The sequence below is a fragment of the Fistularia commersonii genome, chromosome 25 (genome assembly GCF_037954325.1).
Source record: "Fistularia commersonii isolate RoL2024-O1a breed Wild chromosome 25, RoL_Fcom_v1.0, whole genome shotgun sequence".
NCBI lineage: Eukaryota > Metazoa > Chordata > Actinopteri > Syngnathiformes > Fistulariidae > Fistularia > Fistularia commersonii.
The window spans coordinates 1,816,323-1,844,227 of NC_141308.1; the positions used below are offsets into that span (position 1 = coordinate 1,816,323).

The following is a 27,905-nucleotide window of genomic DNA, read 5'->3' on the forward strand; positions in this document are numbered from 1 at the left end:
ATTTATTCTTTTATATTTATAAACCACTATAAAGTAATGTTTTTTGAGCACCACTCCTCATCATCAAACTAGGAAATAGCTTTAGCACTTGAGCACAAATGGAAGCTGTCTTGAGACTCAAACAAAAACTTTGACTAAAAATATAAATATTGTTCATGGACAGTTACATATGGTATGGGTTAGATAGATAGAAAAAGTATAAGTGTTGTACCAAATATGTAATAATCATACACATTGTCAAACAGATACTACCTATTCTACACAATGCACACAAGGCGTAAGCTTTAATATGTCATCAATAACTTGGGAGCACTGTCCACATAGATAAGTTATCAAAATGTGCAAGTGAAATACAGCAATATTCCCCTCCTTTCACATGGATTCTTGTAAACAATATTCATGGGTTACCTTTACTCTGTAGCTGAGAGATATTAGCATCAAAAGTGGTTGAAAACCTCAAGTCAGACAGTTAAGTTTCTAGATTTGTTGAAGATAATATGTCAAAAGGCCAGTATGTGTCTACATTCTGGGCACAATCATAAGCCAGGACCTGATGGGAAGCTGCAAATCACCCCCTTTTAAACCCCAAGCCAACAACAGTTAAAAGGAAAATTCATCCTGCCAAAGGGGGTGACGTTGAACTTGTACACTGCCAGCATTGAACCCATCTTCACCTCAATCACCACCTGGAACACAGATTTTTTTTCTCTGTCTGCAGAATATTGAGACTCAGTTTCTGAGACCTACATGTAGGATTTAAGATGACCCCTCCCATCTGAGACATGGACTTTTCGAGAGCAATCGTCAAACAGTTAAGGGAGGTGGCAGTGGCCCATCAGGACCAAAACAACACACAATTCTAGTTTAGTTACTTTATTTCAGGTATCTTGACAGAAATAGGAAAAAACGAACACCGATATTTACAATAGAGAAAATAATAGACATCCCATGAGGAGTGTAAATAAGGTTATTTACTCCCATCTCTTATTCCATTTCAATTGATTAATGAGCATTATTGTGCTTCCTGCCAGTTTAAATGTTGTTATATACAAAAAAAACAAACAAACCACATTTACAAGTACATATATGCACGTGCCAAATACATATACATTCCTCTCACAGTTTATCATTATCTACCACCGCCTAAAAAGGAGGAAAAAATCAATGCCTCTCTCCTCTGTACAGGACTCTCTCAGAAAATTAGAATATTGTGGTAAAAGTTCTTTATCTTCTGTAAAGCAATTACAAAAATAAAAAAGTCATACATTCTGGATTCATTACAAATCAACTGAAATACTGCAAGCCTTTTATTATTTTAATATAGCTGATTATGGCTTACATCTTAACTCAAAAATCCTATCTCAAAATATTAGAATATCATGAAAAAGTAATTTTTGCTTTTTTAATTGTATTACAGAAGATAAAGAACTTTATCACAATACTCGAATTTTCTGAGACAGTCCTGTATACTCACTTGAAAATAAACACAGATTTTCATCCTAAAAACTCATCAGAATCCCTTAAAAGCAAACAAGATCACATTATTTCTTTTGATTCAAAAACAAACACACACACACACACACACACACATATATGTACATATATATGTATATATCTTTTTGTTAATGCACAAGCATACTGTTTTGTCTGGGATTTATTTGTGCAACTACATTAAAATCAATAACGGATCTTATCATCTTAGAGCACTCATAAGCTCTTTGTTCAAGCTTTACATATTGTGCTTTAACCATATTAGGAATGCAACTATGTGCACAAAGGCATTGCCTGAAATGACATGAACACAGCTATTGATGATCAAGATTTTTTCATTTTTCAAAACAAATAAAACATGATATAAACGGTCGGGTTTGACTTACCATTGTATAGTGGTATCAGAATCAGCAGAAAAAAGGACACCGCAAAACAATCCATGGCTGTTCTGTTCCTGTCTGTATTGCTGTCTTTTTTTCAGAGTAGATATCGTCATGCACACGCACACGCACACGCACATGCACATAGACACACTCATGCACAAACAATTGTGAAAATACCAAACCCTATTGAGTTTATCACGTCAAGTTTTTCAGGTTTGTAATTATTTCCTTTCCAGGCAGCAGGCAATAATAGGGCGTCACCATGATCATACTCCACACCTCACCAAAAAGATAAATTGGAAGAAGTTCGAAAAGTTTGAAAAGCAGACATAGATATGCACACTAAGATCACACATTTTGAGTTACCATTTATTACATATTGAATTCCATTCAGTTCATTACAAAGACACAAATCGGTATACTGTTGTGTATGCTAATACAAAGCAGTGTGCTTACATAGAGATAATTTTATTTTGTACACATACACATCTAATGTAGCCTCAGGGCGGCACAGGCCAATGTCTCCCTGAGCTGGTCCCAAGCCTGGATAGGCCCTGGAAGGGCATCTGGATTAAAATTTTTGCCAAAACCAAATATATGAATCAAATCTAATAACCACATTATACCGGATTGGTTGAGGCCTGGGTTAGCAACGACCGCCATTGGTACCGATGATCTACAGGGAACCAATGGAAATTGGGCTACTGTGGGTCAAAGAAGGAGTGGAGCAAGGTGTGTTTGGAAGCAGAGAGAGAAGACGAAAGGCAAAAGTCTGGGACTGAGAGTAGGGGCTTTAAATATCGGGAAAGTTAGAAAGAAAACTAAGAAAACTTAGAGAGTTGGTCAACATGATGCAGAGAAGGAAGGTGGATATACTATGTATCCATGAAACCAGGTGGAAAGGTAGTAAGGCTAGATGCTAAGGAGCATGCTTTAAGTTGTACTATCATGGTATTGACAGGAAGAGAAATGGAGGAGGAGTTCTCTTGAAGGAGGAGTTTGTTGGGAACGTTCCAGAGGTGAAAGAAATGTCAGATAGACTTATGAGTCTGAAACTGGAAATTGAAGGTGTTGTTAGTGGCTATGCCCCGCAGATGGGATGTGAAATTCAGGAGAAGGAGAAGTTCTGGAATGAGTCAGATGAAGTTATGCAGTATGTCCCCAGAGATGAGAGAGTGGTAATTGGTGCAGACTTCCGGGGGCATGTTGGTGAAGGCAATAGAGGGAATGAAGAAGTGATGGGCAGATTTGGTATACAGAATTGGAACGCAGAGGGACAGATGGTGGTAGACTTTGCAAAAAGGATGGAAATGGCTGTAGAGAACACCTTTGTTCACATTTTGTTACATTAGATAATTCTAATAATAATTCTAATTATCTATGTGGAGATAAACAACACATTTCAATAAATAGTAGGTCAGGCATGTATTGCTTATTAGACAGAAAGGCTGAAAGCAATGCAAAACTTTCTGTAAGCACTGTGTCTTGGCAATTTTCACCTCACATTGCAGATTTAACAATGTTTTTGTCTCACGATGGAAAAAACATACATTTTTTTTTTCATGGAGGCAAATAGTAATATAATAGTTATTAAGTGTGAGGGATCCTTTGAACTTTCTGATATTCACATGCGCCAGCTCTCTCCGAACTCCCGGACAGTCCTCGCCATTGTGCCATCTGGCTTCATCCAGTCGTTTGTGTTTCTTCCATCAAAGTTTCCACATAGACCGACCACCTTTCTTTTATAAACATGTGGAAGAGTAACTTCTGCAGGAACAATATCGAAAAAAACAATTGAATGTAATTTCCTTTGCTTTTCACTGCTTGTCAAGGATATTTGACTTTCATTGATATTCAAAAATCAGTTGTTTTTTTTTGTTGTTTTTTTTTAAATAGATCTAACTGGCCAATGATTGATGTGCAAGCACAATAGTATAATAAAATTCTTTCTCAATTTAATTTAACCTGTCTTGATGTCATTTTTTTCAACATCATACAGATGCACTTTTTCTCTGAGAGAGAAATTCCTCATGTCAGTCCCCAGACTATTCACCCTGGTAAACTTTCCAGATATCCAGATTTGGTATAATTTAAAATAAAGATAATTTGACCTTTAAAATAAAGCCTCCCACATCGTTTTTGTTGGCTCCAAAATTTAAGCAACCACTTTTATTTTATTGCAACTGTAACAATTAATAAACCATCCCTATTATGTGCATGAAGGATTTGAAATTAAATACTGTTTTTTGTCACTAGGATTTATGGCTCAACATTTCTCAAAATTAATTGCATCTTTTGGTTACTGGGTCATTTTTAATTCTTTTGAAGGAGTTAAAAACACCAAGCAACAGCCTCTTTATCTTCACAGGCCTCAGTTGAAAATTTGTAAATCCAATGCCGCACTCCTTGTGTGGAACACTACTTGAATGATGCTCCCTATGTTCTTATAAATGACTGACTCCTTCTTTAGTACAATCCCAGTTTCAATGTTTCTAAGGTAAACAAACACATATAAGGATTCCCTTCTTAAAACATGATAAAAATAAATTTGTATGGAGTGTTTTTGCAGTGTAAGAATGAATTTGCTCATGTAACCACTGTCATCATCTGCTACCTTCACTAAAATCTGGATCACTGCCAAAGATCAATGTTTTCTTGGAAGGGATATGGGACATTCTACTTTCAAATATTCCTGTTGTTCTGGTTCAACATGATCAGATTGGTAAGCGAAACCTTGCAATTAAATTATGAAATGAATAATGATGGCTGACTCATTATTATGACAAAGTATCTGAGTTGATGAACTTTTAATCACAAATGAGACTGACTTTTTTAATAATAAAAACCACAGTATGAATGAATCGTAAACCATATGGGAAAAGACTTTTCAACCAATATATGCATAAAATGGTTAGCTTCCTGGGACTGGTTTGTACCTACCACAAATTATCAGCTTTGGAGTTTACTTTCCAAACTTATTTTCAAATCAAACTCATATCGAAATAAACAATGCTTACAATGCAGGATCTATTAGTCACACATATGTCTACCTGGCCTTAGGGATAAAATTTAGGGAAACTCAATTACCTGCACGATTGCGTCGACCAAATTTCACAGATAGGCCGAAGTCAGTCTCCAGATAGATCTTACTGCGTCGCTTACGGATGTTTAGACCAGGACTTGGTGAACTAGGAGTAGATGTTGTCTTTCCATCCACCTAGAGAAACAAATACAAAAAAGGAGTAATATTGGACCTAAAGCTAGCTATAGATTTAGGAAAGGGTGAACATTGTCTGGCTTAACTACACAATATACTGCATCATTCCAGAAAAAATGTAATGGCCAGCTGAGAGACATAGTCTCTCCAGCGTGTCCTTGGTCTTCCCAGTGGCCGCCTCCTAGATGGACATGCCTGGAATACCTCCCCCGGGAAGCAAGTCACACCCTGGACGGGTTGCCAGTAGATCACAGAGCTTGATAAAGAGGCCGACAACCATTCACTCATTTATACATCTGGGGAATTCAGAATCTCCGATCCACTTGCTGCAAGTTTTTGGGGGGGAAACTCACGCAGACACTGGGGTAACATTCACTCTCCCACAGAAGGGCCAGCCCCTTGGAATCGAACCAGGGACCAGCACTAACCACTGCACCCCCATGCTGCCCCTAAAACACTGTTAAACAATTAAGATTAAAAAGAATTCTATAGCGACAGAACAAAAGAACTTTATCAATGAGCAGAATCCATCATAGCATCGCTATCAACTAAATTAATCAATTCATCCCCCTGTTTAAGATGTATGGTACTTACAATTAATCTTTGTTTCCTCGTCAACTCCACTGTATGATTGTACACTTTGATCTTCAGCCCCATGGATCCACGGCGATCATGCTCTTCACTGTCGTCATCGTCATCATCGTCATCATCATCATCATCATCATGGTCATCATCGTCATCATAAACATCATCGTCATCATCACCGTCTTCATCTCTAAATAGACTACTTTCATCTTCATCGCTGCTTCTGCCATCATGCTTGTGATCACGATCAGGATAATGATCATCATCACCCGCCATGAATGTATTCATGACCTCGATGTAAACATCTGGAAGATTAGGTGGCAGTTTGTTGGTTCTCACAAGCACGTATGAGTCCTCTCCTTCAAAGTCATACTTATTGTCATCAAAGGTTCTGTACTCTGTGCCCCTTTTCACTGTGCACTCATCAAAGCCTGTAGAGCAAGAGCAAGATTCGGATTATTCAGAATTCAGAGAATATTACAAGACATGGTTAGATCAGAGTGGTATGAAATAATTCATGTCACCTGTATTCTGACAGTAATACTGGTTTTCCTTCTTTTTAAGGCAGATAGCATTTCCCCGACACTTAGCCTTGTTGTCGCAGTCAATCTCCCCCACAGAATCATCTCGCTCACATTTGCATCTCTGGCTGCAGTGGTTGGTGTACCACATATCACTGAACTAAATAAGAGGATATAATAATTAAATTGATATTTGCCATTCCTGGGCAATAAAGGTAGAGTATTCAGAATGCGAGTGAGGTCTTTGAATATCAAGGCAATTATTTGTGTAACGAATTTACAGATCTTCTGGACTGGCACTTACATTGTATGTGTTACCATTTTGGTCAACACATCCACACTGGTGGATTGGCACACATATATGATTTTTCAGCACATAGCCATCATTGCATACACATCCTTGCTCACAGCTTCCATTTTCAGCACAGTCTGGTTGACCATGCAAAAAAGTACAGGTTGGTTGGCAGGCAGGGATGCAAGTGGTGTAATGTGCGTTCTCTGGACAAGAGGGTACTGGGGAGATAAAAGAAAAGGCAGGCGCACTCGTGTATTATATATACCTAGAAAATGAGTTGGTTAAAATTAAACAGCTCTGCAAAAAATGCTTCCTATCAGATCAATAATATCCATTGCTAATATGGTGTTTTACTATACTACATCACACCAAAATGTTTAACATTATTTAGCTGATTTGCCCCAAGGCTGTGACATTATACTCTTTCTTTCTTTCTTTCTTTCTTTCTTTCTTTCTTTCTTTCTTTCTTTCTTTCTTTCTTTCTTTCTTTCTTTCTGCTTTTCCCTTCAGGGGTCGCCACAGAGAATCAACCTTCTCCATCTAACCCTATGTATCCTTCTCTCTTACACCAACTATCTTCATATCCTCTCTCACTACGTTCATAAATCTTCTCTTTGGTCTTCATTGAGAGCTCCTACCTGGCAGCTCCATTTCCAGAATCACCATTCCCAATATATTCCATGTATATATATTGGAACCATTTCCAATATATTCACTATCCCTCCTCTGTGCATGACTGAAGCATCTCAGTCTGGCTTCTCTGACCTGTCCAAAACATCTAACATGTGCTGTCCCTCTGATAGACTCATTCCTGATCCTATCCATCCTGGTCACTCCCAAAAAGAACTTTAGCATCTTCATCTCTGCAACCTCTAGCTTTGCCTCCTTTCTTTTGGCTGTTTCTATGCCATCCAGCATTGCGTGTCTCACCACTGTCTGTAGACCTTTCCTATCATTCTGGCTGATAGTCTTCTATCGCAAGCACCTCTGACACTTTTCTCCCCATTCCAACCTGCTTGAACCTGTCTCTTCACCTCTTCTCTGTTTTTCTGGACTGTTGACCCCAAGCACCTGAAATCCTCCAAAGTCTTGATATCCACTCCCTGTAGCCTCACCGTTCCATCTGAGTTCCTCTCATTCACACATATATACTCTGTCTTGCTGTGACTAACTTTCATTCCTCTCCTTTCCAGCGCATACTGCCATTTCTAGATTTTCCTCAACCTGTTCTCTGCTCTCACTACACAATGCCATCTGCAAACATTATGGTCCATGGAGATTCCTCTCTAAACCTCATCTGTCAGCCTGTCTTCCACCACTGCAAACAAGAGGGGGCTCACAGCTCATCCCTGATGAAGTCCCACCTCCTCCTCGAACTTTTCTGTGACTCCTACAGCACGCTGCACCACAGTCTCACAGCTAGCATACATGTCCTCACCAGTCTAACATACTTCTTGGCCACTCCAGATTTCCTCATACCATACCAGAGCTCCTCTCTTGGCACCCTGTCATATACTTTTTCTAGGTCTAAAAAAACAATGCACCTCCCTTTGGCTTTCTCCGTACTTCTCTGTTAGCATTCTCAAAGCAAATACTGCATCTGTAGTACTCTTTCTAGGCATGAAAACACACTGCTGTTCACAAATGCTGACTTCTGCTCTCGGTCTAGTTTCCACTACTCTTTCCCATAACTTCATTGTATGGCTCATCAACTTTATCCCTCTGTAGTTGCCACAATTCTGCACATCCCCTCTATTCTTATAAATAGGCACCATCACACTTTGTCTCCATTCTTCAGGCATCTTCTCACTCTCTAAGATCCTGTTGAATAATCTAGTCAGAAAATCTACCGCTGCCTCTCCTAGACACTTCCACACCTCCACAGGTATATCATCAGGACCAACTGCTTTTCCACTCTTCATCCTCCTCAATGCCTTCCTCACTTCACTTTTACTAATTTTTGCTACTTTGTGGTCTACGATAATCACCTCTTCTACCCTTGCCTCGCTTTCATTTTTCACATTCATCAGTTCTTCAAAGTACTCTTTCCATCTTCCCATCACTCTTCTAGCATCTGTCAATACATTTCCCTCTCTGTCCTTTATCACCCGGACCTGTTGGACATCCTTTCCATCTTTATCTCTCTGTTTCGCCAACCTGTATAGATCATTCTCACCCTCCTTACTATCCAACCGAGCATACAAGTCATCATAAGCCCTTTGTTTTGCCTTTGCTACCTCTATCTTTACCTTTCGCCGCACCTCCCTGAACTCCTGTCTGTTCTCTTCAGTCCTCTCAGTATCCCACTTCTTCTTCGCTAACCGCTTTCTCTGTATACACTCCTGCACTTCCTCATTCCACCATCAAGTCTCCTTATCTAGTTTCCTACCAGATGACACACCAAGTACTCTTCTACCTGTCTCCCTGATAACACTAGCTGTAGTTGTCCAATCATCTGGAAGCTCACCCTGACCACCCAGAGCCTTTCTCAACTCCTCCCTGAAAACTATACAACACTCCTCCCCTTTCAGCTTCCACCACTTTCTCCTCTGCTCTGCCTTTGTCTTCTTGATCTTCATTGTCACCAGAGTCACCCTACATACCACCATCCTATGCTATCTGGCTACTCTCTCACCTACAACTACTCACTGATTTCTTTCAGGTTATCTTGCTGATACAAGATATAGTCTACCTGTGTGTTCCTACGTCTGCTCTTGCCCCATGTTCCTGTTTTCTGTAGTGAAAAAACTGTTCACTACGCCATTTCCATCTATTTTCGAAAATCTATCACCATTTGTCCCTCTGCATTCCTATTCTGTGTACCAAATTTGCCCATCACTTCATCCCCTCTATTGCCTTCACCAACATGCCCATTGAAGCCTGCACAAATTACCACTTGCATGTTAACATGAAATAAAAGCGAGAAATAAAAAGCATGTATTTTAATTTGTAAGCAATTGCAGAGAGAACTTTGCTAGCTCTAAGATCTGAATAATAGTAGAACAGATTTTTTGATAAGCAAATGTTTTACTTACTTATTACTACTCCAGTTGAAGTTGGGAACTGTGGTCTGTCCGTTGTGTTAATTTGTGGGGTATTTGTAGGTAGCTCAGGGGGGGCTGGTTTAATAGCTGTTGTTGACTGAAAACTGACCCTTGTGAGCTGCGATGTAGTGGTTATAGGCTCAGGTTTGTTGGGAGTTACAGTTGGCGGTTGTGGTTTCGTAGTTGTTTGTTTCTGGGGTTGACTTTCAGTGGGGGGTTCTGGTCTTACTGTTGTTTGTGCTTGTGGTCTGTCCGTTGTGTTAATTTGTGGGGTCTCTGTTGGTAGCTCAGGGGGGGCTGGTTTAATAGTGGTTGTTGACTGAAAACTGACCCTTGTGTGCTGCGGTGTAGTGGTTGTAGGCTCAGGTTTGTTTGGCATTACAGTTGACGGATGTGGTTTTGTAGTTGTTTGTTGCTGGGGTTGATTTTCGGTCGGAGGTTCTGGTCTTGCTGTAGTTTGTGCTTGTGGTCTGTCTGTTGTGGTAATGTGTGGGGTATTTGTTGGTAGCTCAGGGGGGGCTGGTTTAATAGCTGTTGTTGACTGGAAACTGACTCTTGTGAGCTGCGATATAGTGGTTATAGGCTCAGGTTTTGTTGGAGCTGCGGTTGGCGGTTGGGGTTTTATAGTTGTTTGTTGCTGGGGTTGATTTTCAGTGGGAGGTTTTGGTCTTGCTGTAGTTTGTGCTTGTGGTCTGTCCGTTGTGTTAATTTGTGGGGTCTCTGTTGGTAGCTCAGGGGGGGCTGGTTTAATAGTGGTTGTTGACTGAAAACTGACCCTTGTGTGCTGCGGTGTAGTGGTTGTAGGCTCAGGTTTGTTTGGCATTACAGTTGACGGTGGTGGTTTTGTAGTTGTTTGTTGCTGGGGTTGATTTTCGGTTGGAGGTTCTGGTCTTGCTGTAGTTTGTGCTTGTGGTCTGTCTGTTGTGGTAATGTGTGGGGTATTTGTTGGTAGCTCAGGGGGGGCTGGTTTAATAGCTGTTGTTGACTGAAAACTGACCCTTGTGTGCTGCGATGTAGTGGTTATAGGCTCAGGTTTGTTGGGAGTTACAGTTGGCGGTCGTGGTTTTGTAGTTGTTTGTTTCTGGGGTTGACTTTCAGTGGGGGGTTCTGGTCTTACTGTTGTTTGTGCTTGTGGTCTGTACGTTGTGTTAACTTGTGGGGTCTCCGTAGGTAGCTCAGGGGGAGCTGGTTTAATAGCTGTTGTTGACTGGAAACTGACTCTTGTGAGCTGCGATGTAGTGGTTATAGGCTCAGGTTTTGTTGGAGCTGCGGTTGGCGGTTGGGGTTTTATAGTTGTTTGTTGCTGGGGTTGATTTTCAGTGGGAGGTTTTGGTCTTGCTGTAGTTTGTGCTTGTGGTCTGTCCGTTGTGTTAATTTGTGGGGTCTCTGTTAGTAGCTCAGGGGGGGCTGGTTTAATAGTTGTTGTTGACTGAAAACTGACCCTTGTGTGCTGCGGTGTAGTGGTTGTAGGCTCAGGTTTGTTTGGCGTTACAGTTGACGGTGGTGGTTTTGTAGTTGTTTGTTGCTGGGGTTGATTTTCGGTTGGAGGTTCTGGTCTTGCTGTAGTTTGTGCTTGTGGTCTGTCTGTTGTGGTAATGTGTGGGGTATTTGTTGGTAGCTCAGGGGGGGCTGGTTTAGTAGTTGTTGTTGACTGAAAACTGACCCTTGTGTGCTGCGATGTAGTGGTTATAGGCTCAGGTTTGTTTGGAGTTACAGTTGGCGGTCGTGGTTTTGTAGTTGTTTGTTTCTGGGGTTGACTTTCAGTGGGGGGTTCTGGTCTTGCTGTAGTTGGTGCTTGTGGTTTGACTGATGTCTGAGGTTGTGTTTGAGTTGCAGTTAAAGTTGTTGGCTGAGTTGTTGATGGGGATTGTGGATTGACTGTAGTTTGTGGCAGAACTTCAATTGTGGGTTCTGGTTGATAAGCAGTTGGTTGTTGTTTAGTGTGATGTCCGTCAATAGTAGTAGTTGGTGGATCTGGCAGAGATTCAGATGGAGGCTTGGGTCTATGGGTTGGTGTTTGTGGTCCAAGTGTTGTCTGTGGCTCTGAATGATTTGTCGTCGAAGGTATCGGTTTATTTGTGGTTGTAGGTTGTGGATGGACTGTTGTTTGTCGTTGAGTCTCTGTTGGTCTTGTTGGTTGTATACCACCTACATCTACAAGGCAAGTTAATATTTAATGTCACATATTTTGTAGAGGATTTATGATAATGGATCATTACATTTTGCAACAATTTGATCAGTATAACAAGCTTGTATGATTTAATTATCCTTATGGGGTATCCCTTTTTACCAGAGCAATGGCCTCGATAGAGCTTGACATCATCAATAGCTACATCAGATTCTTCATTGGAACCCCGTCTCCCCTCAAAGATGATCTAAGTAAAGTAAGGAAAGATACTTTATCTTTGGGAGTCACATGTTATGATTTTAAATTACAAGCCCATCGGGTTAAAATTGTGAAATATGTTCAATGGCAAATCAAAATGACTCACTTGAAAGGGTCCCCTTGTGGTCATATCCACCTGAGCCAAATGCCAAATATTTCCTTGATCATTCCTTTTCTGCCATATGGCATTAGCCTTTCTGTTTTGTAGCAAATAGACATGGAGGCCCATTGTATCTGCTGAGCCATACATATGGTACCAGAACTGAAGACACTGAGGGCCAGAATCAGAACACTCGGAACTAATTAGACGAGCCGTGTCTCCGTATGTAGCACTGCTGGCCTCAATGTAAAGATAGTGTCCATCTAGATGGAGAGAAGAAAAAACAGATTCAAATACAGTTTCAATCGTGGGAGCCAATGCCAACTAACTTGCATCCTGTTCCCCTTTACAATATGATGCAAAAAGACAGTGCTGTACCGCCACTGTGGTCCGCCGAGGGGCCTGTCATCAGGCTGGGTGTAGAACCAGTGTGCCATGTCCAGTCAAAAGCATCCGTGATCATCTGGTTCCAATGGCAAAGGCTGTTGTCAAAGCTACAGCTGAAGCTGCAGGCTATACGGGAAACAAGGCAAAGAAATAGCAGTAACAAAGTAACATTTTGATACAACTTATAGTAGCTGGTGTACACAAACATAATTGATCAGTATCTTTTGCCTTTTTAACAAATATTTCATCCTGTAGAAGCTTCTGGTCCATCTTCAAATATTCACATTTTCCACCAGTAAAAGAAAAAAATGACCAAATATTTGGTATGGAAGATACAATTACCAAAAGTCAGGGAACAAGTAGCATACATAACGCAAGACCTTGGCAAAAGTGCTGCTGCGTGGCTTTTAATATACCTGGGTTAAGTGGCAGACCTGGTACAGGCGAGGTAACCGTAACATTTAGTACAGGAGGCTCTGAAACTGCAGGTCTAGTTGGTTGTATACCACCTGCATCTGCAAGGCAAGGTAATATTCAATTTAAAATCGTTTGCAGAGGATTTATGACAAAGGATCATTACATTTTGCAACAATTTGATCAGTATAACAAGCTTGTATGATTTAACTATCCTTATGGAGTATCCTTCTTACCAGAGCAATGGCCTCGATAGAGCTTGACATCATCAATAGCTACATCAGATTCTTCATTGGAACCCCGTCTCCCCTCAAAGATGATCTAAGTAAGGAAAGATACTTTATCTTTGGGAGTCACATGTTATGATTTTAAATTACAATCCAATCGGGTTAAAATTGTGAAATATGTTCAATGGCAAATCAAAATGACTCACTTGAAAGGGTCCCCTTGTGGTCAAATCCACCTGAGCCAAGTGCCAAATATTTCCTTGATCATTCCTTTTCCGCCATACGGCATTAGCCTTTCTGTTTTGTAGCAAATAGACATGGAGGCCCATTGTATCTGCTGAGCCATACATATGGTACCAGAACTGAAGACACTGAGGGCCAGAATCAGAACACTCGGAACTAATTAGACGAGCCGTGTCTCCGTATGTAGCACTGCTGGCCTCAATGTAAAGATAGTGTCCATCTAGATGGGGAGAAGAAAAAACAGATTCAAATACAGTTTCAATCGTGGGAGCCAATGCCAACTAACTTGCATCCTGTTCCCCTTTACAATATGATGCAAAAAGACAGTGCTGTACCGCCACTGTGGTCCGCCGAGGGGCCTGTCATCAGGCTGGGTGTAGAACCAGTGTGCCATGTCCAGTCAAAAGCATCCGTGATCATCTGGTTCCAATGGCAAAGGCTGATGTCAAAGCTACAGCTGAAGCTGCAGGCTATATGGGAAACAAGGCAAAGAAATAGCAGTAACAAAGTAACATTTTGATGCAACTTATAGTAGCTGGTGTACACAAACATAATTGATCAGTATCTTTTGCCTTTTTAACAAATATTTCATCCTGTAGGAGCTTCTGGTCAATCTTCAAATATTCACATTTCCTACCAGTAAAAGAGAAATTACCAAAAAGATGGGTATGGAAGATACAATTACCAAAAGTCAGGGAACAAGTAGCATAAATAATGCAAGACCTTGGCGCAAGTGCTGCTGCACCGCTTTTAATATACCTGGGTTAAGTGGCAGACTTGGTACAAGGGAGGTAACCGTAACATTTAGTGCAGGAGGCTGTGAAACTGAAGGTCTTGTTGGTTGTATACCACCTGCATCTGCAAGGCAAGATAATATTCAATTTAAAATGTTTTGCAGAGGATTTATGACAAAGGATCATTACATTTTGCAACAATTTGATCAGTATAACAAGCTTGTATGATTTAACTATCCTTATGGAGTATCCTTCTTACCAGAGCAATGGCCTCGATAGAGCTTGACATCATCAATAGCTACATCAGATTCTTCATTGGAACCCCGTCTCCCCTCAAAGATGATCTAAGTAAGGAAAGATACTTTATCTTTGGGAGTCACATGTTATGATTTTAAATTACAATCCAATCGAGTGGCAATTGTGAAATATGTTCAATGGCAAATCAAAATGACTCACTTGAAAGGGTCCCCTTGTGGTCAAATCCACCTGAGCCAAATGCCAAATATTTCCTTGATCATTCCTTTTCCGCCATACGGCATTAGCCTTTCTGTTTTGTAGCAAATAGACATGGAGGCCCATTGTATCTGCTGAGCCATACATATGGTACCAGAACTGAAGACACTGAGGGCCAGAATCAGAACACTCGGAACTAATTAGACGAGCCGTGTCTCCGTATGTAGCACTGCTGGCCTCAATGTAAAGATAGTGTCCATCTAGATGGAGAGAAGAAAAAACAGATTCAAATACAGTTTCAATCGTGGGAGCCAATGCCAACTGACTTGCATCCTGTTCCCCTTTACAATATGATGCAAAAAGACAGTGCTGTACCGCCACTGTGGTCCGCCGAGGGGCCTGTCATCAGGCTGGGTGTAGAACCAGTGTGCCATGTCCAGTCAAAAGCATCCGTGATCATCTGGTTCCAATGGCAAAGGCTGTTGTCAAAGCTACAGCTGAAGCTGCAGGCTATACGGGAAACAAGGCAAAGAAATAGCAGTAACAAAGTAACATTTTGATGCAACTTATAGTAGCTGGTGTACACAAACATAATTGATCAGTATCTTTTGCCTTTTTAACAAATATTTCATCCTGTAGAAGCTTCTGGTCCATCTTCAAATATTCACATTTTCCACCAGTAAAAGAAAAAAATGACCAAATATTTGGTATGGAAGATACAATTACCAAAAGTCAGGGAACAAGTAGCATACATAATGCAAGACCTTGGCAAAAGTGCTGCTGCGTGGCTTTTAATATACCTGGGTTAAGTGGCAGACCTGGTACAGGCGAGGTAACCGTAACATTTAGTACAGGAGGCTCTGAAACTGCAGGTCTAGTTGGTTGTATACCACCTGCATCTGCAAGGCAAGGTAATATTCAATTTAAAATCGTTTGCAGAGGATTTATGACAAAGGATCATTACATTTTGCAACAATTTGATCAGTATAACAAGCTTGTATGATTTAACTATCCTTATGGAGTATCCTTCTTACCAGAGCAATGGCCTCGATAGAGCTTGACATCATCAATAGCTACATCAGATTCTTCATTGGAACCCCGTCTCCCCTCAAAGATGATCTAAGTAAGGAAAGATACTTTATCTTTGGGAGTCACATGTTATGATTTTAAATTACAATCCAATCGGGTTAAAATTGTGAAATATGTTCAATGGCAAATCAAAATGACTCACTTGAAAGGGTCCCCTTGTGGTCAAATCCACCTGAGCCAAATGCCAAATATATCCCTGATCATTCCTTTTCCGCCATACGGCATTAGCCTTTCTGTTTTGTAGCAAATAGACATGGAGGCCCATTGTATCTGCTGAGCCATACATATGGTACCAGAACTGAAGACACTGAGGGCCAGAATCAGAACACTCGGAACTAATTAGACGAGCCGTGTCTCCGTATGTAGCACTGCTGGCCTCAATGTAAAGATAGTGTCCATCTAGATGGGGAGAAGAAAAAACAGATTCAAATACAGTTTCAATCGTGGGAGCCAATGCCAACTAACTTGCAACCTGTTCCCCTTTACAATATGATGCAAAAAGACAGTGCTGTACCGCCACTGTGGTCCGCCGAGGGGCCTGTCATCAGGCTGGGTGTAGAACCAGTGTGCCATGTCCAGTCAAAAGCATCCGTGATCATCTGGTTCCAATGGCAAAGGCTGATGTCAAAGCTACAGCTGAAGCTGCAGGCTATATGGGAAACAAGGCAAAGAAATAGCAGTAACAAAGTAACATTTTGATGCAACTTATAGTAGCTGGTGTACACAAACATAATTGATCAGTATCTTTTGCCTTTTTAACAAATATTTCATCCTGTAGGAGCTTCTGGTCAATCTTCAAATATTCACATTTCCTACCAGTAAAAGAGAAATTACCAAAAAGATGGGTATGGAAGATACAATTACCAAAAGTCAGGGAACAAGTAGCATAAATAATGCAAGACCTTGGCGCAAGTGCTGCTGCACCGCTTTTAATATACCTGTGTTAAGTGGCAGACTTGGTACAAGGGAGGTAACCGTAACATTTAGTGCAGGAGGCTGTGAAACTGAAGGTCTTGTTGGTTGTATACCACCTGCATCTGCAAGGCAAGATAATATTCAATTTAAAATGTTTTGCAGAGGATTTATGACAAAGGATCATTACATTTTGCAACAATTTGATCAGTATAACAAGCTTGTATGATTTAACTATCCTTATGGAGTATCCTTCTTACCAGAGCAATGGCCTCGATAGAGCTTGACATCATCAATAGCTACATCAGATTCTTCATTGGAACCCCGTCTCCCCTCAAAGATGATCTAAGTAAGGAAAGATACTTTATCTTTGGGAGTCACATGTTATGATTTTAAATTACAATCCAATCGAGTGGCAATTGTGAAATATGTTCAATGGCAAATCAAAATGACTCACTTGAAAGGGTCCCTTTGTGGTCAAATCCACCTGAGCCAAATGCCAAATATTTCCTTGATCATTCCATTTCCGCCATACGGCATTAGCCTTTCTGTTTTGTAGCAAATAGACATGGAGGCCCATTGTATCTGCTGAGCCATACATATGGTACCAGAACTGAAGACACTGAGGGCCAGAATCAGAACACTCAGAACTAATTAGACGAGCCGTGTCTCCGTATGTAGCACTGCTGGCCTCAATGTAAAGATAGTGCCCATCTAGATGAGGGGAAGGAGAAAAAAAACATCAACAAACATTTAGTGTAGTTAGAGAGGGATATATTTACCTGACAATATTAACTGTATCTTATATTTATCATGTTCCCCTTTATAATCTAAAAACATTATATTTTTTTTATACCACCAGTGTGGTCAGCTGAGGGTCCAGTCATTAGGCTGGGTGTAGAGCCACTGTGCCATGTCCAGTCAAAGGCGTCTGTGACTGTTTGCGTCCAGTTGCAAAGGCTGCTATCAAAGCTACAGTCGAAGTTGCAACCTACATGGAAAAACAACAAAAGTGGCATTAACAAAGACTGATTCATGTTACTTCCTCACAGTTTATGTGTGGTGGTATAAGTTCATGTGTAGGCCTGTCTAGGTTCCCATAGTTATGCAGTCGTCTTTCAGTGACCTCATGGTTACGCACGAGAGCAGTTGCAGAGAATGAGATGAGATGAGATGAGATGAGATGAAATGTAACTTAATGATCCCATGCTCGGGAAATTATTTCACCCGATAGTTAAGATTAATCTATTTACCTTAACATTGTAGTATTTATGATATACCTATATTTGTTAGTTTTGCATTCACCTGCAATCCTTTGCAGGGGGTGTATGTTGTACACAGAGATAGAGTAAATCTATCCTTTCTTTGTTTTTTTCTACATCCAGATCTCAGAGACCAGAACTTCTCAATAGAAACCTGCCAAAGTCCAAAGAACGGCCGGGCAAGTTTCTCCGAAATAAAGCAACAATTGCCAAAGCAAGAATATTTTCGTTTTTTCTTTTCTGGAGTAATGAGCAGATTCCCCTGTTACCACTTATTATCCGTGTTATTATCCATGAGTAATGCATAATCATTAGATCAAATGTATTTGCCATTGGGTGGAAATCTTGTTTGTCTAAGACCATTCCTTTATTATTGCAATTATTGGTGAAAATAGCTGGTCATAATGCTCATAATGTGTTACAATGTGTTGAACTTACTGATGTGCTATTTTCATTACTTCTCTTTGACACGCCTGTATGATGAAATAGGGCATTGATTCATGAAAAAAACTGCTTGGAAAGAAAAGTTGAAATATGGAAATACAAGGTGTCTGCTCAAGAGCAGTTTGCAATAGTTATTGACCTAATTTAATTTGTTGAAAGACTATACTTTTGAACTACAACTGACTAAAACTAGACAAAAACCTTTTTGAGTTATTGTTGACTGGACTAAAACAATCACATAAAAATGACTATAATGTGACCAAAGTTTATAAGCATTCTAGTCAAAAAGATTAAATGTAAATTAACTTCCAAAAACATCACTGAATGCAAGACATATGCTCAAGATGCAACAGGGACCATGGATATAGTCAAATGTGTCAAGTTCATGGGAAGGTATGTCGGAAATGCAACAAAGCAGGGCACTTCAGGGCCATGTGTGTGACAAGAAATGCTGGCCCTTTAATTTTTAGGTAGCCTCATGGTCCTGTGACATGACGTGATGCTGGTAGCTCACAGCACGGATTCCTTAGTATTTTTTTTTAAACAGCATTCACGCGGCAAAACGCCCAAAGGCAAGCTCCTGTACAACTTAGCCATGCCGGCGCGAAACAGAGGGGAAATGGCACTTAAGAACAACAGTCCCGAGGGACTGTACTTTCCTCGCGCTGACCTGGATGGAAAGCTAAGGCAAACTACAGAAGTCAAGACAGTTAGTGTCACCACTGTCTTTTTTCTTACCGTTATTTCGAGGTTATAATACTTAAAACTCACAAGCTAGTGATGTTTAGTATGCGTTAATCTGCAGGCCATCAGGCACTCGCTGTTCTGTCCTGTAGCTCCAGCTATATTTGTGAAACCAACAAACATTATTGTGTTTATTTCTCTGTCTTCTTACTTCTACATTTGGTTTGGTCTATGCTGTGTCTCCTATTGGTGTGTAGTTAACAGCCCTTGTGAGTTGGCTCCTCTTTGCTGTGTATTGAACAACACTTGCCATTGTTATCTTGCTATATTTTGTGTGTAGTGAATTCCTCAAAAGGTTGCTTGTTTATGGTTGCAGTGAAGGTGTGATACTTAATATTTCCTCTGGGCTGTTGCAGCCACAGCGGACCAGTTACACTTATTTTGCTTTCTTGTTAGGTTCTCAATCCTTGTCATCTCCATTGTTTTTTTATTGTTTTTTTTAATTTATTTTTTTTATCAGAAATCAACATATGAATACACAATTTCACCTGAATTGTAACTCATAAAACGGACTTATTTCTGTACATACGCTTCCTTCCTTTCTTCATTCATTTTATTGAATAACTTAACCTGTGTGGTAGTCCTAGTGGCCTTTAGGTGGGTTACATGTGTAAGACTAAGATGACCAATGTGGTGGCATGTGAAGATGTGGACAGTGATGCTGACAGTGACAACTCCTTTCTGCTTGCTTTTATGAAACCTCAAATGATAGAACAGAACAGTCAGGCTCAGAGGAAGAATGGAGAGTCACATTGCCAGTAAACAGAAGCTAGTCTAATTCAAGATAAATACTGGGGCTGACACCATCTCTATGTGCCAGAGCAAATTCAACAGTCCACCAAAAAGCCCTTGTCTGGTCAAAAAAAATTCTAGGGTAGCAGGCTATCGAGGCTGACATGCTGTCCTGGAGTTCCTTGAGCCGAAGGATGGAAGCAAACATAGAGAAGGACATGGAGGCACACATCTAAGCACCAACCCACTCAAATGACAGGCTGGACATGATAAGAGAGGCCACACAGAATGACCCAGAGCTACTGGCAGTAATGAAGAACATTAGAAATGGGTGGCCACACATGATGTCTGCATTTCCCTACTTCGAGTCCCATAAATATTTTGCTTCCCTTACACTGACCTTGGTAATGGGAGTGAACATCTGGAGTTGTAAGTGGAAGTCTTATCTCATTCACCAGGGCAGGGAAGTTGACTGGAGGACGTAAATGATGACACCATAAAAACATTGTCATTCTATGTGTTCATAGTATTTAAATTTGATAAGTTGCAAATCCATTTGAAGGCTGTGTATGTCATTTAATTCTTGTGCGTTATTTTGTTGCACCTGAACATAATCCAGAGGAAATGGAAATATCATCTATTGCCATGTCTGATTCAGGGTTTGAGCCTCGAATTGCCTCCACAATGATCTGGTGAGAGCAATATGTGAAAAAAAGAATTAAGAGAGAGCAGCTTTCAAAAGCCTCTCTAAGATGAACCTAGTAAATTGCCACACTTACCTGGAAAGGACCTGAGACACTGATGTCAACATTTCCTTGATGCCATTGAAATCCCTGGTTATTCTGTTTGAACCACAGCTTTGTAGCTTTATTGTCTTTGAGCAGGTAGATATTTAGTGCCATTGCCTTGGAAGATCCATACATATGGTACCAGAAGTTTAGGCAGACTGGACCATTATAGTAGCATTGTGGGCTTAACAGACGGGCTGAGTCTCCATGGGTTACATTGTCTCCCTCAATGAAAATGTAGAAACCAGCTAGAAGAATGCCATCATCATGATTCTTGAAATAACAATGAAGCCATAGCAGCATCTTAACAGGTATGATGTAATATATGTTTTACCCCCAGTCGTGTGGTCTTGGTTTGGCCCAGTTTGATCGGACGGAGTTGGGCCCGAGTGTCTTGTCCAATCAAAACTGTCTTGTATGAGCTGCTCCCACCCACACAGGTTTTTTTCAAAGTTGCAGGCCATTGGACATGCTATAGTAAAAACATATGAAGACATCATTATAAATAAACAGTCATAATAAATATTGTAGAAGAAATTACTTCCTTGTGGTAACTTTATGTGTTATTGTGAGAAAAATCCTCCCAACAATAACTGCTCTTACATGTTTGATCGGGTTTTGGTGTGGAAGTTGGCTTTGCAGTGGTTGAAATTTCAGCTGAAAATGAACAAAAACAAAACAAAACAAAACAAAAAGCAAACAAACAAAGGAAAAAAGCAGATGAGTTCAAGACCGAATTCTTTTTGGTATTGCAGTTACATTTTCTGGGGAGAATGACTTGATTTATAGGCTGCTCGTCATCACCAACTAAGCATCTAGCAAATTATCTCAAGAACAAGGTCTCTATACAAGCCATCATTATAAACCATGTAAAGTAAGAGTGAAACAGTAATGAAACAATAGGTTAAGAGAGTGAGTCAAATATCATATTATTGTTGCCTTTGTAATCTTTGTCATCATACATATCATGTATATCATGTACTCACCACAGGCTGTGCCAGCCTGCCAGTTGGGCAGCTTTACTCCTGCGACTTGGCATGCTGCGACATAGGACTTAATAGATTCACACAGGGTGTAACTGTTCCCACTTGTAGCACAGTAGTCATACACACAGCTATTCACAAAGATGCTTGGGTGAATAGTTTCGTGGCAAGGTCTGAAGGCATCTTCCAGTATTGTGTAACACTTATTATAGGCTTCATTCTCCTCATCGTAATTACAAAGTTTGGGATCATTTGGATGGACCACACACCTAGAGGAGAAGGATTTGAGGTTTGTATATGAATGTTACCTGTTGATGCATGCCTTATGTTCGATTATAAAAGTATATGTAAAAATTATTGCTATCGTCAATTTAAATATACACCCATGTATCTTGGATGCACACAATGACACTTTACAGTGTTCAAATAATTATGATTTTATAATGGTTTTCCATCAATATGTCTCTTCCTCAGTGTGACTTAATATTTTTGCTAATTTTCAAGTTTGAGATTCGTCAACTTGATATGTGATATAATGCGGAAAGTCTGGACCAACACAAATTAGAATATTAATCATTCACAAATCAATGCAGATTTTAGACCCATAGTAAATGTTGGATAAAATGCAATTGCAGATTGCTTTATTCGAGTGATTCTAATTTTTGTGAAAAATTGTATCCTATTTGGTCACAGAGTATTAACATTTGTTCAAATATGTTTCCATTTCATCATTTGATTGAATCTTTTTTGATACATTGGTTGATACTGATTTGCATGTTAAAAGTATTGAAACATAGATATAAAAAATACATACATATCAAAATATGAGATATAATCTTATTTCATGCAACTCTTTCAAATCTTATGGATATGACAAACTGTATGGATGTGTCAAATTGATGTCTAGAATTTTGCATAGCCAGTTTTTGTATCCATAAAACACAATTTAAAAAATTACTTTTATTTTGTAAATTGTGTCATTATAATAAAGATGACTTACTCAGTATTATCCATTACCCTCCAGCTGTCTCCAAATTCAAATGGATCAGTAGCATTTTGGCCTCCTGGTTTCATGAAGTCATCATCTTGCTGTCCAGAATATGTGCCACACAGTCCACAAAGTTCATATTTATACCGCTCATCTATCTGCAGGAATAGTCTTTTTTGCCCATCTATCATCAGTCTGAGACCAAATGTTGTCTCCAAGGTAATAAAAGTATTATTTTGGTAAACCTTTACTGATCCATAGGTACCACTGCTGAAATAGGGGAGTTCAATTTGAATATTATTCACCTAAGATAAAAAAAAAGAAGTCATCATTAGTTCTTTCGCTATAGACATCATCATTTTTTTGTAATAAAATGAAATGGTTAGTTTTACATGAACCTTCAAAGGGAAAGTCAAACCACTTTATTATTAGCTGGTAAATTCTTGTAAATTCAAGTGACTAAAAATATTTCCTTTCACAAAGTGACACAAAGTCATAGCTTATACAATGATCGAACAACTACTATAGTCATTATCATGTGTCATTAATGATGTATGGATATGTACCTAATGGCACCCTAAATTGCTCTTTGGCATTCTCAGAATAGCCCGACTGCCATTAATAGCCTACACTTCAGAATGACTAAAACAGAAAACTGTGAATTACACAAAAGAAAGATTTCACTTACTGAGACCTCACTGCTCTGATTCAGTCTGAGAAACAAGTCATGCACCTGAAGATCCACAGCTTCAAGTTTAGACTGTGTAAAGTTCTGAAGGGGATTAGTCATAGTGTGTCCTGTCACAGTGAACTGTATTGAACTTTCACTTCCACATGTAGTGGTCAGAATATAAGTACATCCTCCTTGGAAGTCATAAGCCATTCCATCAAAGGTGATATAGTGTGGATCACCGTACACACTGCAGGTGGCAGGTTTGAAAGGGAAGCAGCCTTTGACCCCATCCTTGATTCTGCAAACCTGATTATCCGCACACTGATTTTTAGTGCAATGCACATAATTATTATTGAGACACTGGCATTGCTGTGTGCACTCTCCTTCTAAAAATGTTTCTCCTTTCTGTAAGAAAAAAAGAATGTTGATTCAAAAAATGGAACTGTTCAAACAAGTAGGTTAATATGGAGTTGTTCTCTCTTCTTCTGCATGTATGCCACTTACTTCATAGTGTTTTCCATTAATCCAACATCCGCAGTCCTCTGCAAGGACACATTTCCCTCCACTGAGTTTAAAGCCAGAGTCACACTCACATCGTTCCACACAGCGTCCGCAGGACCGAGCCAAATCATGACTGGAGCACACTTTGGGACATCCCACAGCACATGAGTCGTAGTGGCTGTTCGGTCCGCACTGAAGGGCTGTGGGGGTAACACAGTAGATTGAAGTTTTAACTGTCATCACGTTTCTGTTTTGAAAAAGAGCTGTCCTTTTTGAAAGTTTTGTGTAAGACCTTTGGAGAACCTGTTGATGAAATAGACTAACCAAATGAAGATCTTGCAAATCTAAATGAAGATCTTGCAAATCTATATGCTAATAGCAAAAGTCAGAGAAAGGAGTGCAGTTAGCGAATAGGTAACATACGACAAAGTGTAAAATTCCTCCATCCAGGTACAGTCACTCCAGCCTCTTGGCAGATACTGGCATAGTTCTGGAATGTCTTGCACAACACGGATAAGTCACCATGAGTAGAGCACATGCTGGCCACACAACCCCTGAAGTAGCTCTCTGCTCCCAGCACTGACAGACATGTGGATAAGGGCCCAGTAACAGAGAGGAGACTTCCACAGTACAGTTCACTGGCATACTCAGCCTGTTCCAGTGGGCCACATTGGTGAGGTACTAGAGTGGTTTCACAGGAGGAGTTGGTCCCCCTTGTCTGCCAGCTTTTTACTAAAGCAGTAGCATCCTGGGCGTATGTACCATCAGGTTCTCTGAAATCATCTTCTTTCAGGTTGTTAAAGTTGCCACATAAGCCACAGACTTTTTCAGAGTAATTTGAAGGCAAAGTGATATGGACAGCCCCTGCACTGTCTAATGATACAGAAAGCCCAAAGCTGGTTTTTAATTCAACAGCTGCTGGATTGCTCCTGATGTTGACTGTGTCGCCGTTGAGGGTCAGAGGGAGCTTTTTCGAGACTCCATTAACCTAAGGGATAATAGAAAGTAAACTTCCTTCCTGCTCGCAGTGTATATTCATTGTATCTGACATTTTTCAAAAAGTGTCATTTAACAGGCAGTAACAAATGATTAGACCATAATAACATTCAAGGGCATGTATGCATCTACACATTCAATTTATCAGTGCAATAGGTTGCGTATATAGAATGCGCTCCAAGCAATCCATTGTCTTAACAGTCATCACAAAAGAATCCCAAACAAACCAGATCTCAAAATGTGGAAAAACCACAACACCTACAACTTTGGCAAAGTGATAAAGATTTTCACTTAATTAGTTGAAAGAAACTCAACAAATGATTACATGCACAAGCACTTTGTTGATTGGCAATATACTGTTTGAAGGTTTTTCTTTTTGACTAATAAATTTACCCCCAAGAATGGTCATATCATCTTCATCCTTTTAATCATTGATATCAAAGGTATTATTTTCCCTCTTCTTCAAAGTAACTTACCACAACTCGATGTGTCTGTCTTCTTAACAGTGATACCGTGACATGCTTCATGTTCATATTGACCTGCTGAACAGTCGGCAAGGATGAATTCCCACTTTGCACATTGACCACCTCCACACTGAACACTGGCCAGTCCGTAACGGAGCAGGTCTTTGCCAATATGTAGGTGCAAGGGGCCATGAAGCGGAATAGAACCCCATCAAATGTACTGCAATCTGTGTCACTGTGGATAGTACACATCCCAGAGGTAGAAACACGTGTCGAGATTTGTTTTTGATAATCACAGATTTGACCCCTGGGGCAAGGTGAAGGAGAGCAGGACAGTTGGCCCAAAGAACAAAAGCAAAGAGTGGATTCATCCGTCCATGATTCGGTTTTAGATTCACACTGGTGTCCTGTTGGAGACATGAGTGATTATGCAATCATTTTATAATCACAAAAAGTCAGGAAATAAGCCTTTACTTTTATGTCCACTGTTTCAATGAAACTATTACCTGACTTCCCTAGAGACACACATTTTATCTCTAAATGATAAACATCTGTTTAATAAATGTTATTAAAATTACCAGGGGCATTTTATTGCCATAAAGAATTTGAACATTGTTTAAGTCAAAAGTCAAAGTCAACTTTAGTCAGTAACTATAAAGAGTTATGATATCAGTTTTAACTTGGCAGGTAATTGGTTAAATCATGGTTTAATAACATGCCTGCATTCGAATTCTGAAAAAAAGCCAGGATTGTCCATGATACTGACAGTGGGCCATCCATACCTTTGACAAGAGACAGACTACTGTCATTTATGTGTCATAAACTTTATGTAGAATAATTTAATTAGTCTTTGCTGTTATATTACACAGCAGGGATGATGCACTTTTCTGCCACAGGCAACAATTGTTTTTTAGTGAGGTATCTGAGATGTTAGTCTATCTGAAAATGTTTATGTTTTGCAGAAAACATAACCACTGTCACGTACTACACAACAATGAAATCATGTGACATTAATTTTGGGATACTATCACGTGCGGTTGATGATAAAAACATACACCTATTTCTGTATCCTTACTTGCAGTCTGTTATTGGAATAAATATCAGGAAGGAAAACATGGTGGTGATTCTATACTGGTGAAAAAAATATCTGTATTTACCACATGGGCCTCTCCTTACTCCAATCCGGTTAAATAGTGTGACTTGTCTTTCCTCTGACAGGTTTTGGACGGCCTCAAGAACAACCTGTTCAAATTGCAGATCATTTATTTGCACATCCACACAATTAAATATTTAAATTCACAATGTAGTTCAGATACATGTTCGTGCACACAGAATTATCATGGCCTTTTACCTGAGTCTTTGATTCAGTGATATTAAGGGGCACAAATACTTGTCTCCAAGCATCCCGAGGCAGTACAGGTGCGGTCCAGATTTTTCCCAGACCAGAGTTGCTTTTTAGTAGAGCTCGAAGATGATATGTTTTGGCTGTAAGTGGGGGCAAGTACCAGAACTCCAGACAGGCCTTGCCCAGGTCAAGTGTCCTACTCTCCAAATGTGTCACTTTAACACCATCTGCAGGTAGAAGAAGTTGCAAGATATCATAAAACCACTGGGAACCATCATCTGTGTCATACACACACATAAACACACACACACGTATATGTATATGTATATGTGTGTGTATATATACATATACTTTTTTGGGGGGGTCTTTTAATTGAAAATGCAACATTCTTCTCTCAATTGTTGTTGTTTTAGTTGAATAGAATGCACATCTGTAGTCGTGTAAGTGTATTCAAATGCAAAAATAGCTGTACCTTTCAACGTCAAGGATTGGCCTATTACCTTGATTGCCCCAATAAAATCGTCATGCTATAAAACTTCATTAGCCTGCCCTACATCAATGCATGATATGCAGTAAAAAGACACAGTCATAGCTTGTGTGTAGATTAAAAGAGCAATCGACCAATGTTCCACGCCTTGTCTAAAACAGCAGAATAGTATTAAAGGTTGCCTCAAAGAAGTTATCTGTAAATATAGTAATAACTTCAATGAAGTGAACCAGTATTTGGCCCGTTTCCTTTCACACCATCTTCTGCTGTTAACCTCACCATCACATTTAATTAATTTACAACCATCACAGTAATAAATGATATCATTGTTACCTGTTTCATGGTGTCTTATTGTCCAGTCACAGCTTGCACTATTGTTTCTGTTCAAGTCACACTGTGTCATATATTCTATAAAAAAAGAGGACATTTTACTTATATTTTCATTTGAATTTATTAAGAAAGGCCAAAATATCCCTCAACAAAGCTGATTTCAATACCTGAGTTTTGTCTCCGCTCTGGTAAATTAACTGATAAAATGTTGCTTTCAGCTCTGAAATGGGAAGAAAAAAAAAACTTTTCAAGTGGAAAAATAAAAAAAATTGTTAACATAAAACAAAAAACAACCGGATCAGAACAAGAAGAAGTTAACGAAATCTGTCACATTGCATTTACTTAAATATGAATAACTCATCTTAAGACTTGCCTGCATGGAGTCAGAGTAAGAAAGAGTATTGACACTGTCACCAGCAAATCTGCGTGGAATCCACAAAGCATGGCTGATCCTTCAATGGCAGCGTTTCAGTTGCTCTCCCGTCGCTAATACTCTCTCGTTGATGAGTTCAAGAAGAAATTATAAGCAGTAACTTTTTGGGAGCCCGTCTGAGGGCCATGGATTAATACATATAACCCTTTAAATGTCAGCAGAGTTGTTTCACTCTGAGGACAAGAAAGAGGTAGTTAGTCTTTTATAGCCCCCCAGCCAACCAGGTAAGACCTGTGGGTGGGGACATTGGGCTC

The 27,905-nt window shown here is 39.8% G+C and overlaps 1 protein-coding gene across 1 annotated transcript; it reads right to left on the reverse strand.

Annotated features, from left to right (window-relative positions):
• Positions 1-2,217: 2,217 nt before the first annotated feature.
• On the reverse strand, positions 2,218-27,677 carry LOC147218800 (uncharacterized). The gene is made up of 41 exons (XM_086172761.1): positions 27,592-27,677; positions 27,386-27,438; positions 27,222-27,296; positions 26,408-26,628; positions 26,214-26,298; positions 25,069-25,463; positions 24,020-24,584; positions 23,600-23,796; positions 23,111-23,500; positions 22,435-22,727; positions 21,438-21,703; positions 21,055-21,108; positions 20,786-20,923; positions 20,443-20,699; positions 20,268-20,352; positions 20,064-20,135; positions 17,338-17,472; positions 16,939-17,195; positions 16,742-16,826; positions 16,508-16,606; positions 16,084-16,218; positions 15,712-15,968; positions 15,515-15,599; positions 15,281-15,379; positions 14,856-14,990; positions 14,484-14,740; positions 14,287-14,371; positions 14,053-14,151; positions 13,629-13,763; positions 13,257-13,513; positions 13,060-13,144; positions 12,826-12,924; positions 12,401-12,535; positions 12,029-12,285; positions 11,827-11,911; positions 9,528-11,690; positions 6,502-6,710; positions 6,201-6,357; positions 5,686-6,107; positions 4,962-5,091; positions 2,218-3,641 (listed from the first exon to the last, which is right to left on the reverse strand). Exons 1-41 carry the CDS (start codon positions 27,660-27,662, stop codon positions 3,499-3,501), a joined length of 9,222 nt encoding a protein of 3,073 aa, XP_086028887.1. The 5' UTR covers positions 27,663-27,677; the 3' UTR covers positions 2,218-3,498.
• Between the last annotated feature and the right edge of the window lie 228 nt (positions 27,678-27,905).